Source organism: Rhinolophus hipposideros, assembly GCF_964194185.1.
Source record: "Rhinolophus hipposideros genome assembly, chromosome: 9".
Classification (NCBI taxonomy): domain Eukaryota; kingdom Metazoa; phylum Chordata; class Mammalia; order Chiroptera; family Rhinolophidae; genus Rhinolophus; species Rhinolophus hipposideros.
In genome coordinates this window covers 4,466,017-4,482,559 of record NC_138055.1, presented here as the reverse complement: position 1 = coordinate 4,482,559, position 16,543 = coordinate 4,466,017, and the positions used below count along the sequence as shown (strand labels likewise).

Sequence of the window (16,543 nt, the reverse complement as noted above, 5' to 3'; positions counted from 1 at the left end):
GTAGGAGCCTCAAGGACAGAGGCCCCGTCTGTCTTATTTATTCCCAGAGCCTGGCACATAGTAGGTGCTCAGTAAATTAGGTAATTAACTCAATAGCTGCTTCTAGCGCTCCAGTGCCAGGCAGTGAGTGCTGGGTGCTGGGGACAGAGACACAAATAAGACATAAACAAGATGGTCATCATTTCTGCCCTCAGAGAGCTTAAAGTCCGGTAGTGGAGATCATTACAAAGCGGTGTGCAGGTGTGAACGGGACCGGGAAAAAGGCACTTGGGTGCAGTAAGAGCCACTGTGGGGGCATGTGGCCTTGGGTGGGATGGCGCGGTCAGAGAATGATACAGGAGCTTGAGACCAGAGGGATGAGTAAGAGCCGGACAGGCAGTGGGGAAGGGGGATGTGTTCAGAGTGGGAGGAATAGCATGCTCAAAGGCCCTGAGGCAGAGGCGAGCGTGGGGTATTTGAAGAACACCAGCAAGGAGACAGGGTGCTCGGTTGGGGCTGTGGCATTGATCCTGGGAGGTATTTGAATGGGGTGGTGGGAGAGGAGGTGGTGAGAAGTGGAGCCAGTTAAGAAGTAGGCAGAAGTGGGGTGACGGTGAAGTGCAGGTTCCTAAAACTGGTGGGTGGTGTCCTGTTTCCCTCTCAGTGAAGGAGCAGGGTTGGGGGTGATGAGTCCAGTTCGAGGAGCTCATGGAACACCTGAGCCGGGTGGTACAGAGGTGGAGCTGTATGTGGAGGGGTTTCTGGGATAAGGACAGTCGGAGGGTTTGAGCTGGCGTCAGAAGAGAATAGAATGAGAAGAGCTGTCATCTAGCGCAAGGTCTCAGGAATATGACCTTTAAAGTTCAGGAGGAGACAAGAAGGACCCCCAAGGAAACTGGAAGGGTGGTTGGAGAGGAGGGCGGAAGCCGAGAGGGGAGACAGCTTGGCCGGGAGCTGATGGTGCCCTGTCATGGCCAGTGTACTCTCCCCACGCTGCCTGACCCTCAGGGAGGGAGACAGAGGAGGGCTGGAGCAGGGCAGCGGGTTCCATCCTGCCGACCCTTCTGTAAGGCTTTGACAAAACCAGTATGTAATGCCATGGGGCTGTCCACCTCTTTCTTCCTCCAAACCTCCCTTTAATTTATTTTTACCTTTATTCTTCACGGGATTATGTATCTGATTTAATATTTTTTAGTTAGTGGGGATATAGAATATGCTTCACAGAAATTTGCTTCGTGGCCAATTTTGCAGGTTGCATGTTTCCAAGAGTGGCAGAGAACATTCCGGCTTCGTGCCCTTCTGTTCATCTCTGAGAGGGGCAATAAACTTCCATTTCCAAGAGGTTATTGGGACCATTTAGATAGTTTTATCAGTTTTCCTTGAACAGGAAAATCATGGACTACGTATATTTTTGATGACGTGTGTTCAGGTGACCATTTTAGTTTGTGGAGAAGAAATACCTTAAGCAGCATTGGCCACACACAGTTCTGTTCAGCCGGAGCCCTAGTTCTCTACAGATATTTTCCCAATTGAAACCATCTTCTTTTGTAATATATAACCAGTGAATTGAATGGAAAAAGTTGCTGAGAAAGGCTGAAGGGGAAGGCTGGCCTAGAGAAGTAAACACGTGTCCACGTAAAAACTTGTACACCCACATTCATCTCAGCATTGTCGGCAATAGCCCAAACGTGGCGACAACCGAAATGCCCATCCACTGATGGCTGGGTCAATCGAATGTGTGTATTTATACAGTGGACTATGATTCAGCCACAAGAAGGAACAGAGTACTGACACACGCTACAACGTGGATGAAGCTGGAAAGCATCATGCTAAGTGAAAGAAGCCAGACACAAGAGGTCACATATTATGATTCCATTCATAGGAAATGTCCAGTATAGGGAAATCTATAGACAGAGAAAATAGTGTAGTGGTTGGAAGGAAGTGGGGAAGTGGGGATGGGGAGTGACTATTATTAATAGGCACGGGGTTTCTTTTAGGGGCAATGAAAATGTTCTTGGTTGATTATGGTGATGGTAGCACAATTTTGTGTGCATACTAAAAACCACTGAAATGGCACACGTTACATGCATGAATCATGTGGTGTGTGAATTCTGTATCAGTAAAAATGTTGAAAAGAGTAGGAGCTCCGAGCTTGTCAGTACTGGGCCATAGGGGATCCCCTTTTCTCTATAGCTTTTAGGCTCAAGGTGACCTGGGACTGTTTTGGTGCAGATTTTATGGGAGGGGAGAGGACAGACATTTTCCGTCCCACCTGTACTGCCTTGGACGATCAGGGCAGTGCTACTAACATTTACTCACTTAATCCCCCCGCCTCCACGCCATGGTGCACAAGTTTTGTCACCTCCTCTGGCTGAGAGTTCCCGATAGGACGAGGGCCAGCCTATGAGGTGGCTGCCCTCTGCTGGGTCTCAGGAATTCCCAGGGAGCCCTGACCACTGGGGGTTGGTTGAGCCCCCTCCTGCCCCGCCCCGGAGGTTTGACTTTCCCATCCTGACTTACCTGGCCTCCGTGTGCGGCATCTTGATGTCCAGTAGCTTTTGGTTCCTGCCCGGGCTCTGGTCGGTCGTGCCTGGGTCCACATGGCACTGGTGAGTGAGGCCGTAACGCCTTCCTTTCCCACAGGTTCTCATCGACTGGATCAATGACGTCTTGGTGGGAGACAGGATCATCGTGAAGCAGCTGGAGGAGGACCTGTACGACGGCCAGGTGCTGCAGAAGCTCTTGGGTGAGTCCACAGGAAGGAGGGCAACCCCCGCTCCATCCCTGCCCTCTGCAAAGGGCCACAGTGCAGGGCAGTCCTGGGGCTGGACCGCACAAATCTCTACGTGATGAGAATGGTCGTATGTCCTGACAGTAGACTGGCAGCCATAGCTCTGAGCCCACAGCTCCCAGGTGGTGACCCCGGGTCCTAGGCTTCAGGCTTTTCAGGTCACCTGTCCTTTCATTGTTTCTCTGGTGGTCATTCTACTAGAGTTCCCAGACACAGGGCTGCAGCAGGTCATGCCCAGCTTCCAGAACCATCTACAGCTTCTGTGCTGTTGGGTACATACACCCGAGGGGAGCATGTTGACGGGGGCCTAATGGGAGCCCTTTCCTGTGGGTAAGTGCCCCCTGCCGGCAGGAGCCCCATCTCACGTCCACTGTGAGCACCTTCCAGCCTGGGCCACTCCTCCAGGATGGGAGGTGCTGGAGCAGGCAGGTCCCCAGTGCATATTTGTGGGTGGGCTGTGATAGGTGTAGGGTGGGGAGCAGAGGGAGGCCTTTGGGCTGCCTGCAGACAGCTCCTTGCGTGTCTGTGGACTGGGGGCATCAGGCTGCTCCAGAACCAATGTTTGTGGTGCTCTCAGGGTGGTGCTGGCGCGGGTTTTGGTCAGTAAGTGACGGCTGAAAAAAAAAGACAAGAAAATGAAAAGAAAGAGCAGGGGTGTTAGTCCCCGAGTCCCTCTGTGACGGGCACACGGTCACTCTGCACTGACCGAGTCACTGAGGAGCACCCTGTTGCCTCCCAGGTCGTGGGCTCCTTTTGCAGGAAACGGAATGAGTATTTATTTATCTGCGTCCTTTGTGCCTCGGCTCCATCCAAAGACTCTGGAAGGGACGAGCTGTGTGCTGAACAGCCTCTCGTCCCCAAGAGACTGATGTATTTTCAGGGTCCCAAATGCTCTGCGAGGATGGCTGCGAGGATTCAGTGTCCCCTTGTGTGTGGGATCACACACTTCCTAAAGGAGAGACCCCCTGGGGAGACCCCACTCCCCCAGTTTCAGGTGGGGCCGGCAGACTGGAGTGGGGCAATGTTTTTTCCATAGTTAAATAGAGGTGCCTGCTTTGGGTTAGGGGAGAGGTGAGCCGAGTGCAGACTGCTTCAGGGACATGTTGGGGGCACAGAGACCTGAGGTTTTGGGGGCTCTGTTCAGAAGAGATACTGAGGGAAAGCAGACAGGATGTGGGGTGTGGGAGAGGAGCTGCTCGGGGAGGGGTGACCCTGGATCTGCAGCTTCGTAGATTGTGTTCCTGCTGCCTGGGCTCAGCATCTGTGTCCCTACTTGGAGTCGGGTCCCTCCTAGCAGGGTTTGCACACTCAGCATGTCGCTCTTACAGCCCAGCTGATCTTGGCGGGAAACCTCCTGGGATTATGGGGGGGGGGGAGCCGTGTCACATAACTCACTCCGAAGGGCATGACGATTGGTGGCTCACGAACTGTTTTGTCCTCAGTCGATCCCTCTGGAGGGTAAAAAACAGATTCTGTTTGTTTTGGTCATTTCTCCATTTGTTGAATGAAGATTCATCCGCCTGCCGTGTGGTTCCAGGCTCTGGAGACGCAGGGGTAACAAGAGAAAGGAGGTCCCCTCAGCCATCCCACACAGGTTCTGGCCGAGGGAAGAAAGAGAAGTATTATGGGGCGGTTCAACCTCAAACGCAAATAGATGCTTGGAGAGACTGACAAGTGCCAGGGTGAAAATCAGAGGGTTGTGGGCTAGAGAGCAGCTGGGCTGGGGAGGGGTCAGGGGCAGCTCACCTGGGGAGGTGACCTCTGCGCAGACATCTGCACGTTCTTAGACTCTGAAATGAGGAAAAGTCTGTAGTGTCTAAAGAGCAGTGAAGTTTAAAGAGCAGTGAACAGAGGCTGCAGGAAGTGGGGGTGGGGAGAGAGAGAGAAAGAGAGAGAAAGGAGATGAGATGAGATTGGGAAGATGGATGGGGCCAGATCACATCCAGCCCTGTGCAACAAAGGCTTTTATTCCAAGTGACAGGAAGCCACTAGAGGTTTTGAGCAGGGCTGTGACATGATCTGAGTTAGAGTTTTAAAGGTCACTTGGGCTCCTGGTGCAGCGTGGAGGGGGAGAAGGGTCAGAAACCCGGAGATCAGTCAGGACGCTGTCACAGCAGCCCAGGCATCAGATGAAGTGTCTCAGGCTGAGAAGTGTGCACGTGGTGAGATCTTTTGGAGGTTAAAGCTGCCAGGGGCATGAAGGCTGACTGCTGGGTCTGTGTCCTGGGCAACTGGTGAATGAGGAAGCCCTTGAGGGTAGCATGGGGGCTGGACGAAGAGGGGTTGAAATGCCTGTCCTACCCGAGTCAGCTTCGGAGTGAGGCTGGAGCTTGGCAGAGCAGACATGATGTTTGATGCTGTGGGACCAGATGGCCTCACCAGGAGAGGGTGTTCCAAATTCATTACTTGACTAAATGCAGAATGGCCAAGAATTGACATCTCTATTTGGCTGAGCCAGGAACCCACATCTTAGAATGAGCTTCCGTGGCACAGGAATAAATCTGAAATGTTATCAAGGCTGTTTAGTAATGATCACAACTTTGTTATTACAAATGTTGGTCAAAGTTTTGATGTTTTGGGCTGTAGTGTTGGTCTGGTCATTGTCGGCGGTGAAACTGTGCTGGGTGATCAGCTTTCCTCCCTCTCCTGGTAAAGGCTTAGCTGCTCTTCAACACTTGGTCTTGAAGAGTTTGCTGTTGGTGATGATGTTCTTTTACTGAAACAGTCCCTCGAACGGGCGCTTTGCTCACTGCCTAAAGGAGATATTTTCTGATAATCAGAAGCAAACTTAAGCGTGTTGCACTCGCATTTTTTTCTGTCCAATTCTTCTGCATACATCTGTGGCTTCACCCAAGCAGTTGCAAATTGTGTCTCCAAGCCGGAGATCTAGCAGAATGGCCGTGGAACTCTGTGTCTGGTTCTCAGGCAATGAGTTCGCACCTGCCTCTCACTCTTGGTTGCCTGTACATGAGCCCAGTGCCCTTCCTGGAGTGGAATGATGGGCCATCGCTAGAGCAGGTGTCACATAAGAAGTCCTTGCCCACTCAAGTCACATCCTGTCGCTTCCCTCTTCAGTTGGCCCCAGCAAGTGCAGCACGTGCCCTGAAGCTGCTGTCCTTGCCAGAGAGTCCTGCTTCATCAGGTTTGTTATCTGTAAAGTAGGACACGAGGCAGCCTTTTTATTGTGGAGTAGCTGCAGTGCCATCCTGTGTGAGTGTCTTGCGTAAGAACCTGATAAAGCCATTCCAAAATGTTTTGTGTGTCAAGCGGTTTGACAGACCACTTTGAAGGAAAGAACAGTGGGAGCGACTATTCAGATATTAACAGAGCATCAGAATGTCTTGCCTGGTCCTGTTAATGATGTGGCATGGATGAGATGCACTAGGAGCCCATGTGATCATGTGATCCTCAAGCCCAGCGATGCCAGGAATGACACCACATAGACATTTGACTCTTCAGCTTGCCAGAGGCAGAAGCCAAAGTGAAATAGATTTTGGCCGCGTGCCAAAGCCAAAGCTGACTTCTGTACATCTGTAGAGAGAGAAGAGGTCTGAGGACTGGGCCCTGGGTGGTCAGCCATCATCGGTTAGGAACAGTAAGAGCCAGCAAAGGATTGTGAAGGGTCCAGGGTGAGGGAGGAGGATGCTGTATTTGAGAGAAGTGGGGGAGGCAGGAGTGAGGGAGATAAGGAGAACGGCCTTGGTCACCTGAGAGTGCCCAGTGTGAGTCACCACCAGGACCCCAGATGTGTCCCTCTTCTTGAGAGCACATTCTGAAGTAGCTGTCGGACCCTCTTCCACGTGGCAGGTGTCTGTGGATATAAATCTTCTAGATTGCAGTGTTCCTCCCCAGGTAGACCGTTGATGGGATGAGTGAGGGTGCCCATGCCGGAGTGCTGAGGGGCCTCCCAGGGGGCTGTGGTCCTGCTTCTAACCCATGGGCACGGCCTTGCAAAAGGTGAGCGCTTCCTTGTGTAGTAAGTGTTCACAGCCCAACTTTTGGCCATCACCCATTTGCCTGCCACACTTGAGAATCTGCCCCATTTTCCTCTTCCTCTTTCTCTTTCTGTGCTAGGAAGATAGGGGTCCTGGCCATGGCACAGCCCTAAGCTGCTCCTGCACCCCATCGGGCAGGGTAGACACCCAAGACCCAGCCTCAGGCAGCACCCAGGCACAGCTAGCCTCCTGGCCCCTGTTGTGGGCTGAGTGTGTCCCCCCCAAATTCATACATTGAGGTCAAACCCCCAGGGACTCTGACTGTGTTTGGAGACAAGGTCTTTAAAGAGGGAATTAAGTTAAATGAGGTCATTAGGATGGGCCCTAAACCCGTATGAGTAGTGTCCTTATAAGAAGAGGAGATTAGGACACAGACGTACACAGAGGGACAGCCGGGTGGGGACACATGGACAGCTACCTATAAGCCAAGGAGAGAGGCCTCAGAAGAAACTAACTCTGCTGACACGTTCGCCTTGGACTTTCAGCTTCCAGGACTGTGAGCAAGTAAATTTCCACTGTTTAAGCCGCCCGTCTGCAGTACTTTGTGACGGCAGCCCGAGCAGGCTACTACAGTTTCCTTCCCTCCTCCTCCACCCAGGTACCTGGCCATGTGCAGTCTGCAGGGCTGGCTGGAGGAAGGGGCAGCAGAGGCATGCTGAGCTCCCCGTTTCTGCCAGTGGGGGAGGCCCTCGGACCACCAGCTCTCTGTGACTCTCCTTCCATCCCCAAGGGCCCCTGTATACTGGGGGGGGACCCGCTCTGTACTTTCAGGGTGTTCATCAGACAGACAGCTGTGGGTTATTCAGCTGGGACCCATTAGCTGCAGGTGGAGGGAATTCAAAATGTACGAACGGGACCCACTTCCGCCCCCCACAGGACACGTTTTATTGGGTTGCTTTGCTTTGTGCCGGCTCTCACCACTCCCCAACCTGATGTTTTTAGGTGTGGCTGTGTCCCCCCTAGGCCCCTCCTTTGTCTGTGCTGCATGCAGTTCTAGGAAAGTGACTGACACACAGTAGGTGCTCAGTAACTATGCTGTGAGTGAATGAATGAATGAGTGAATGAATGAATGAAGCATGCTGAGCCCAGCAGGATTGCTGTATAGTTGTAGTATCCTCAAGGGAATAGCAACGTGCTTGTTGTTCTGACTGAGGGAGGGGAGAGAACGTTGAAGTAGCAGACACATCCAGCGAAAATGCCGTAAGCAGAACTCGGCTGGGGCCCCTTGCAAGATACAAACGCCATTGTGACAAGCCTGTATGAGGAAGTGACTCGACTCCCTTTATGATCTGCCATCACTGTCTGCCGCGGACAGCAGCTCTGAACCGAAGGCTTCCAGCATGGCACTCTCTCTGTCCCGCCCAGCACTTTGTCATCACCCGCTCGGTGTTCTACTGTGTCACTTCTGTTGTTTTGCAGAAGAGATCTGTCAGGAAACACCGAGTCTTGGAGTAAATGCCTAGGAGGGAAACCTGGGGATCCTTCCGGGCCTTGCCCCTCAGCAGGTGTGGGGTCAAGCGTCCCCTGTTGTTCCGCCCGGAAGGGAAATGAAGGCACACAGGCCGTGGCTGGCTCTTAGTCCCGGTAATTCACTGGAGCAGATGTGACAGTTCCTGTCCGGCTCCTTCTCGTTGCTTCCTGCTCAGTCTTGGTGATAAAGTCGCTACAGGTTTCTGTGAATATCTCATAGTCCTTCTTACCATTGCGTCCACATGTTAGAGAAACCAGAGTGGGGGCAGCATGCAGAGAGGCACAAGGTGACATGTCAGACCCTTTTCATCTTCTTATCACCTCCCCATCCTCACCTCCCTGTCTGTTCCTGCAGGTCATCTCCTTGCCTCCCCACTGTACCTTGAATCATTTTGTCCATTTTACGCCCACAGTTTTATCCCTGCACCCCCGCCCCCCTTTCATTGTGGAGTAATTGTCTAAGGGATATGAATGACTTGCAAATTCAGAGTTCTGGGCGCCACACCCTGGAAACTCCCCACTGTGGCGGGCGATCTGCTCCACCTGGGGACCGGGGAGGGGACCTCATTGCAGCCGGGGACCAGGTGGCCCCGAGTCCCTCCTGCTTCTCCTGACACTGCCTTTTGCTCTTTCCTCCTCGCTGTAGAAAAACTGGCGGACTGCAAGCTGAATGTGGCTGAGGTGACACAGTCCGAAATTGGGCAGAAACAGAAGCTGCAGACGGTGCTGGAAGCCGTGCAGGACCTACTGCGGCCCCACGGCTGGGCGCTCCAGTGGACCGTGGACTGTGAGTGCTGCTGGGAGAGGGAGCCCGTCCTCTCGGTTGTCCACTTGGTCACTTGTCATCGACTTAGCCTTGCATTTAAACGTTCTGTTCACGCTCCTGCTCTGTGAGAGGCAGCTAGGAGAGGGGAAAGCCAGCATCCCCACTGTTAGGAGTCACACTCTCTGTCCCCTCCACCCCGGCCCATGGGCTTCGGAGTAAGGGGAGTCTTTTCTGGGCGGGCGGATCAAGGGAGACTTCCAGAGGGAGGGTTAGAATTCAGGTTACAAGACAGAAGCTCTGTGGGCTTCTTGGAGGGGACCCAACCCCAGATAGCAAAGGCACAACACCCATGAGCTGTCATACTGATGATCTGTCAAAGCAGGCCCTCAGGAAACAGTTCATGCCTCCAGACTATGTCTCAGAGCGTGCTGGCAGTAGGCATACGTGACGTCACAGAACTTCCAGCTAAGACATGAACCGGAAAGGTGAAGAAGGAAATCAAGAGAAGCTGGAAAGTTCTTTGTCCCAGCCCCTGCCCCCCACCCCTCGTCCTCCATGCAGGGCCCTCTGGGCTGTGGCTCAGAAGCTCCCCCTGCTGGGCGAGGGGCTCCTGTGGCTGCTGGGCGCTGGGCCCTGGTTTCTAGGCATGGAGACCTTGGGCAGCCCCAAGCCTACAGCACAGGCTGCGGGGCTGTGGGTGGCGAAGCAGCGCTTTGAAAACTGCACAGCCCTGCACAGAGTGCTCATGACTGACACACTTGGTCTGCATACGGGGAGCTGCTGGCGTCTGGCGATGGCAGGCAGCCAGGCGGGGCAGTCATGCCTCACATCCCGAAGCCGTTGCCCTTGATCGCCTGCCTGCCCTGTGAAGATGGAGGGTTGCACAGAGGGAGCCCTTTTTAAGTGCCAGGGATAATAACGCACATTACTGTGATGGCTGAGTGGCCAGGATGACCTGTTCTGCATAATTTTTTACCCCTTCTCTTGTGCTAATTTTACTCTCCTGCCGATTGCTTCTCATCACCCTGCTATTTACTCCTTTTAAAAGCATCAGGCTTTTCAAAGTGGTCACATAAGTCACCTCAGGCCCACAGAAAAGAAAAAAAATAGAAACCGGAGCTACACGCACACGCTCTCTTCATTTTTCTGTGGCCTGTGTTTTTCCCCGCCGTGGTTTCCCTTGGAGGTCTCATTTAGACGCAGCGTCTTTATTGCCTTCTGGACACAGGCTCAGGGTTCCTCTATGACCAGATCTAAAGCGGCTCCCTTCTTCTCTCCCCGGACCAGCAATCCATGGGAAGAATCTGGTGGCCATCCTGCACCTGCTCGTGTCCCTGGCCACCCACTTCCGGGCCCCGATCCGCCTGCCCGAGCACGTCTCTGTGCAAATGGTGGTCGTGCGGGTGAGTATATCGCTGGGCGGGCGGCTTGCCTGCGCCACTGCTGCAGAGGCACCGGACTTCATCCCCTGTACTTTTCCTGCTTTCTTCTTCTCCCCACCACCCCAAGAGGCTACCTCCTGTTTTCCCTCTTGACAAAACGTCTGTCTGGCTCTGGCTTCCAGATAAGTGATTGGAGCAGGAACAATGGCACTGATTTGAAGAGAGGCGGGTTCCGAGGCATGGCAGCGTTGAGGTTTAAGTTTTCCACATTTTTGCAAAGCACATTTGTTTCTCTCCGAAGCCAAGTCATCAGAATTCAGTCCTCCTGAAGGAGCTTACTGCTCGCTGGAGAGGGTTGAGACCCGCGGTATGAAATTGATACCCCATGAAAACTGCTTTGTGTTTCCTCCCTCTGCATTGTGCCCACCACTTCCAGGGGTTGTTTCAAGGTCATTTCTCTGGCTTCACTTAGAGAAATGTCACCAGGAGCCAGGGTCCTTCCGACAGAGGTGGTGCAGTCTTTTCTGGCTGTTCCCCTGCATTTAAGGGGACAGACCCTGCCCCGGCTTTGTGTTTGCAGCGTTGTCCAGTACACATGTATTAAGCACCTCCTGTGTACCTGGCACTCCACACTGGCTCTCGGGGACACTAAGTGAGGAAGACATACTGGGTCCTGATGGACAGCTGCTTCTGCCAGAGCTTTGAGGTGACACTCGGAGCCTGGATAGCTCACATGTTTGTTACTGGATGTCCAACTCCATGTTCTCCTCCGGTTTGTGAACATATCAGAGCCGTGGTCTCTGTGGTCTGCAAGGCCCTGGCTGACCCTGTGTTTCCTGAAGCCGCCTGACTATCCATTATCCTAGGAGCTTGGCCCGGTCCCAACGGGGAGAATGCCCTTCCCTGGCATCAGGCAAAGGTTACCTGCCCTTTGGCCCCATTTGCTTCCTAAGGAGGAATACTTGTGGTTGGCGGTGCTGACAGGGCCAGGCGACTGTTCCTGCCACCCTCCTCCTGGATGCGTCCTCGAGGCGGCTGGTGGAGAAAGGCTTTCTGAGGACACACGGGAACATGGTTCCCAGACCCACATACGTCAGACCCGGGGCCCCGCAAGCTCCATGCAGCTCAGTAATTGGGGTATTTCCTTTCAGGCCTGCACTTTGATCCAAAGAAATCTTTTGGGTTTGCGGAAAGTTTTACTGACCCGGGCAAGCACTTGCTGGCGCGTCCCCCTTGACCAGGGTTATGAGAGGGTTCTTTGAGCCAAAGTGGAAGGAGTCGGGCAGAGGAGGTCCTGGGAACTGGCCGTCCTCAGGCCTCAGCCAGCCACCCAGACCTCAGAGCTGCCCCCCGCCTCCCCCAAGTGTCCCTGGCCTGTCGCTCCACGTCCCGTTATCCAGTCTGAGGTGGGGAGGTGCAAAGAATGTGGCAATTGGTAGAGGAAAGGAATGAGAACAAGGGCCTCATTCACTACCTAGCAGTGTGGCCTGGGGACAGCCCTTGATGTCTCTGAGCTGCAATGATAAAACTGAGGTTATACCTTTAAAATATTCAGCTTTGTGTATCTAATACCTAACCTGGGCCTGGCATCTAGCAGACGCCTAATGCACGTGTGATGTGTAAGTCAGTGAATGAAAGGTTGTGGGCCTCCCTCAGTGGGCTCTCCTAAGACTCAGTCAGGGTGAGCCTGTGACAAAGCCAACAGCTGCCCGAAGGTAGTAACTATTCACAAGAACCAGCCGTGAGAGTGCCCTGGAGGCCGAGCTCAGCAAAGCTTGGGAAGCTGGGATCTTGGATCTCGGATTTTGTCCACAGTGGGCTGCCCAGCAGGAAGTGAGTTCCCCGTCCCCCCAGGGGTTTAAGTGGGGCCTTTCGGTGGTGGTTGCTTAGCTGGCCGTGAGCTCCACCCTGAGGTCCTGTGTAGGCAGACCACCCCACTGCCCCACCATGTTGCCTCCTCATACCTGCAGGAGAAGTTGCCACACACCGTGTTAGGGCCCTAGGGCTGCTGCTCTTAACAACATATCACAAACTGGGGGGCTTAGAACAACAGGCATTTATTCTCTGGAGGTCAGAGTCTGCATGGAGGAGTGAGCAGGGCCGGGCTCCCTCCGAAGGCTGCAGGGAGGGTCCTTCCTGCTCCTCCAGCTTCTGGGGGCTCCAGGAGTTCCTTGGCGGAGTTCCTTGGCTTGTAGACACATACCCCAGTCTGACTCTGTCGTTAAGTGGCCTCTTTCCGTGTCCATGTTTCTGTCTCCATTTTCTCTTCTCTTGGATCTAGGACCCACCCTAATTCATTATGGCCTCATCTTCTTTATTTTTAATTTTATTGGGAAATATTAGGGAACAGTGTGTTTCTCCGGGGCCCATCAGCTCCAGGTCATTGCCCTTCAGTCTAGTTGTGGAGGGCGCAGCTCAGCTCCAAGTCCAGTCGCCGTTTTCAATCTTTAGTTGCAGGGGGCGCAGCCCACCATCCCACGTGGGAATTGAACCAGCAACCTTATTGTTGAGAGCTCGCGCTCTAACCAACTGAGCCATCTGGCCGCCCCCATTATGGCCTCATCTTAACTAATTATACCTGCAAAGACACTATTTCCAGAAAAAGCCGCATTCTGGGGTTCTGATGGACATGACTTCTGGGGGGCCCTATTCAAGCCAGCAAGCATCTGTTACGCTTCCCTGTCATAATGTTTGTTCCTCGGTGCTCCTCAGCTCCCCGCCACAGGATGTAGGGGGTCCCTTTGGGAGCGGGGGTATCTCTCCCGAGACCCCCACAACTGCCAGCTTTCAGAGCAATGTGGAGACCCTCAGGTTGGGCGTGAAGCTGGGGGGCAGCTTCCAGCCACCAAAAGGGTTAGCCCCTGTCGTCACCTGCAGTCACCCTACCCGGGTGTGGCTAGGATATTATACACAATCCCTTGTTCTTTTGTCCCTAAGGCAGTCTCTGGTCCCCGGCCACCTATAGGTGGCTATGGCTACCCTGCCAGCAATGGCCTGCCTCCTGTCCTCTCGGCCTGCCCACGTGCTGGTGTATTTATTTGTTCATTTTGGGTTTTTCAGAAGCGGGAAGGCCTGCTCCATTCCAGCCATGTCACAGAGGAACTGACCACAACCACAGAGTAAGTGGACCTGCTGCCCCGCCCTCTCGTTTGTACTTAGAGCGGGACAGAATTTATCCAAATGTAACTTATGTTTCTGTAAATGCCCCTCCAACTGGGCATTTCGGGACCTGACTTTGGGGTCACCTCCATCACCCTCCATCATGGCTCTCTCTCTGTTCTTGTTTGCAGGATGATGATGGGGCGGTTTGGTAAGTAACCCCAGGTCTGTGGTCATTGGACGCTTTGGGGCTGTCCCAGAAGGCCCCCAGGGTTCACATAGTGTGGGGGGCAGCAGGGCCCTGGCGGGTTTCACTGCCCCCAGCCGTTCTGGAATCTTGGAGGAAGTGTGTGTTGCATTGTGGGCTTATGGTTTGCTCCTCAAAGCTGGGAGAGGCCGGTGGCGAGGAACAGAGTGTGATGGAAGGTTGAGGGGAAGCATCTGGGATGTGGCACGGGACTGGAATCCCGTGCAGAATCAGGGCCAAAGGGAGGGTGATGTCGGTTTGAATATGGAGCACAATTAGCCAGGAGAGAGTTTCTTTACAGGATGTGCTTTCGTATATAGTCTTTCCACTGTAAAATCTCAGCTTAACAGACTTCCTCAGAGACACACAGCCTTGGCTCTGGTCCCAGCTGAGCGTCCTTTGGCCTGCTCCTTCACCTCTCTGTTCCTCATCTGTGAAATGGGTCAGTCAAAGATTGTTGAGCAGGTCACGGGAGATAGTAAACGTGCTCTTCTTGGCCTGGGACCTGGCCCCCTTTGTGAGGGAGTGGTTAGAACTATTAGTTTTCAGTGACTGTTCCCTAGAGCTGTCCGCAGCCCTGTTAAAGCCCCACAGCCCCTTGGCCCTTCATCTCAGCGAGGGATGGCCGATAACGGCACACCTGTGGCAGAGTTTAAGCCCTCAAGGACGGGAACCCCTGGCTCTCAGCCAGGCTCACTGCTTTGGGGAACATTCCAAAGCAGAAAGCCTCGACCCCCGCTACCGTGGCAGGGGAGGGGCGCACAGATTTTAGAGGGGAAAATGGAAAGCAAACAAATTTCCATGTGTGCCTCGGGACCCTGCCACCCTGGAGTCATCCGCGCTGGGCCCTGGAACCTGAGGTGGCAGACCATTGTGCAGCTGTGGCTCTTACATTCTCGAAGGTCTCGTACAGGACAAAATGCAGCAATCATGGCCTGAAGCTGGGCCGGGTAAATTCAGTGTTCACTATGTTTTTAAAGTAGAAATTCAGTTCTTTTTAATGTCTTTATTATTTAAAAAAGGGTGGGGGCAGGGGAAGGACACTGTCCTGCATCTAGTGGCTGAGGACGCAGAACAGCAGTGAGGAGGGCAGCTCCCTCGGCCAGCGTGGGCCTCCCGAGTGGACAGGTCGTGGGCAGCCGGCCTTGCCCTGTGTCTGGGTGGAGGCCTGTCTTGGGGCACGGTGTACCTTTCTGCACGGAGGGGCTCAGACCCCGGTGGATTGTAGAGGCATAGAGGTGAGGAGTGGGGCCCTCGGAGCATTTTAAACTGTTGTCTGTGGTTTTCTGTGTGTTGTCATTTTCGTGTTTGGGACAGGTGTGGTTTGAGGTTTGGGAAACTTGGGAGATTCAGTCCCATTGGGGGCTGCTGTGGCAGAGGAAATAGATGCTTGGGGAGAGCCCCCCACAGTGCTGTGAGAGGGCACTCCTGGGGCTGGTGCGCAGCGCGGGGGCTCCTGCGTGAGAGCCAGGTGTCATAGTGTGAAAAATGGACCCAGCCGCCTTGCTGGGAAACACAGGAGATGGTTGAGCGTGATGGGGGCAGCAATGGAACCACAAAGCCAGTAAAGTTGTCCTCATTCCTGTACAGGCTCTTGCATGCGTGTGAGATGCGAACAGGCTATTAGTGGGTGGCAGGCAATTAGTTCCACCTCCTGGTGGCTTTGCTGACGCAAGCTCCAGCCTCCTGGTTCCCCAGACTGGCAGCCTGGGACGCAGCCGGGCCCCAGTGGGGACTTCAGTCCCCTGCAGCCCCACACCCCTCAAAGCTCAGATGTCCCTCCAGGTACTTGTCTCCCGCCCCTCCAGTTGGCTCCTGTACATCACAGTTGGGGCCAGGCTTCCCAAAGCACCCCTTCGCCCCTCACTCTTCTCCTCTTCACCCCTCACCTGGGTTTCAGCCACAGCCACGGCCCTCGCAGTGGGCGCCAAGGCCCTCTCAGACCACCCCTCTGGAAGCCCCTTGCCTGCTCTCTGCCCCCCACCCCCCACATGTCCGGCCTGCCTGTGGCTCTTCCAGCTTTCATACTGCATTACCGTGTGCCCGAAATGCTCTCCCTCTAGATCCCTCCATGGCTCACTCACTCAGCTCCTCCAGCTCTTACTCAGATGTCACTTATCAGGGGACCCTCCCTGAGCACCCTGCCCTGATTGCCCCCTGGGGCTCCTTCTGCCCCCTTCCTGACTTACTATTTCTTTCCTTGTCACTCTGCGCACCGGGAGTATGTTGCTGTGCTCCTTATGTCACTGTTTACTCAGTCAAGCCTTACCACGTGCCTGGCAAACACGATCGGGAACCCCGCCCCTTCCCTTTTTCCCTTCTCACGTGGCACCTTGAACTGTAAGTGTCCTGTGGGCTGGAGCAGTGTCTTCCTCAGGGTGCATCGCCCACAGCAACCAACGTTCCAGAACCTTCCAGAACACCAGGCAGAGCCTCCTGGGCTAATGTCCACCTGCTGGGCTCTGCAAAGAGCCATGTCCTCGGCCTCAGTTTCTCACATGACCACTCTGAGCTAGGGACAGAGGGGTCCACTCTGCCTCCCCCCTCCCTTCCCACTGCCTCTCCTTGCCCCCACATCCTGATACCACCACTGTTCTGGTGGGGTGGGAGGCCCTTCTCTCCCCAGGGAAGTTGGGGAGCTGCAGCCCGATCTCCATGGCAACAGGTTTGCTGGCTGCCGTTCTCCGTAGGCGGCCTCTCCCCCTCCCTGGACTTCCTCCCAGAGCCCCTTCCTGGGTAAGTGGGGGAGAAGGAAGAAACTTTCTTCCCCTTCCGCTCTGTGTCTCCTTTTAACCCCCGGCCCTGCCCCTCACA

General features: G+C 54.1%; 1 protein-coding gene across 3 annotated transcripts in view; it reads left to right on the top strand.

The window, feature by feature from the left end:
- The window catches only part of PARVB (parvin beta), an 89,877-nt gene that overhangs the window by 53,983 nt on the left and 19,351 nt on the right, over nucleotides 1–16,543 (top strand). For all 3 annotated transcript variants that reach the window (XM_081061392.1, XM_081061390.1, XM_081061391.1), the window contains exons 4-8: nucleotides 2,623–2,725; nucleotides 8,882–9,022; nucleotides 10,289–10,404; nucleotides 13,444–13,502; nucleotides 13,674–13,693. In XM_081061392.1, coding sequence (XP_080917518.1) covers nucleotides 2,623–2,725; nucleotides 8,882–9,022; nucleotides 10,289–10,404; nucleotides 13,444–13,502; nucleotides 13,674–13,693 — 439 coding nt within the window. The remainder of the gene's footprint in view (nucleotides 1–2,622; nucleotides 2,726–8,881; nucleotides 9,023–10,288; nucleotides 10,405–13,443; nucleotides 13,503–13,673; nucleotides 13,694–16,543) is intronic.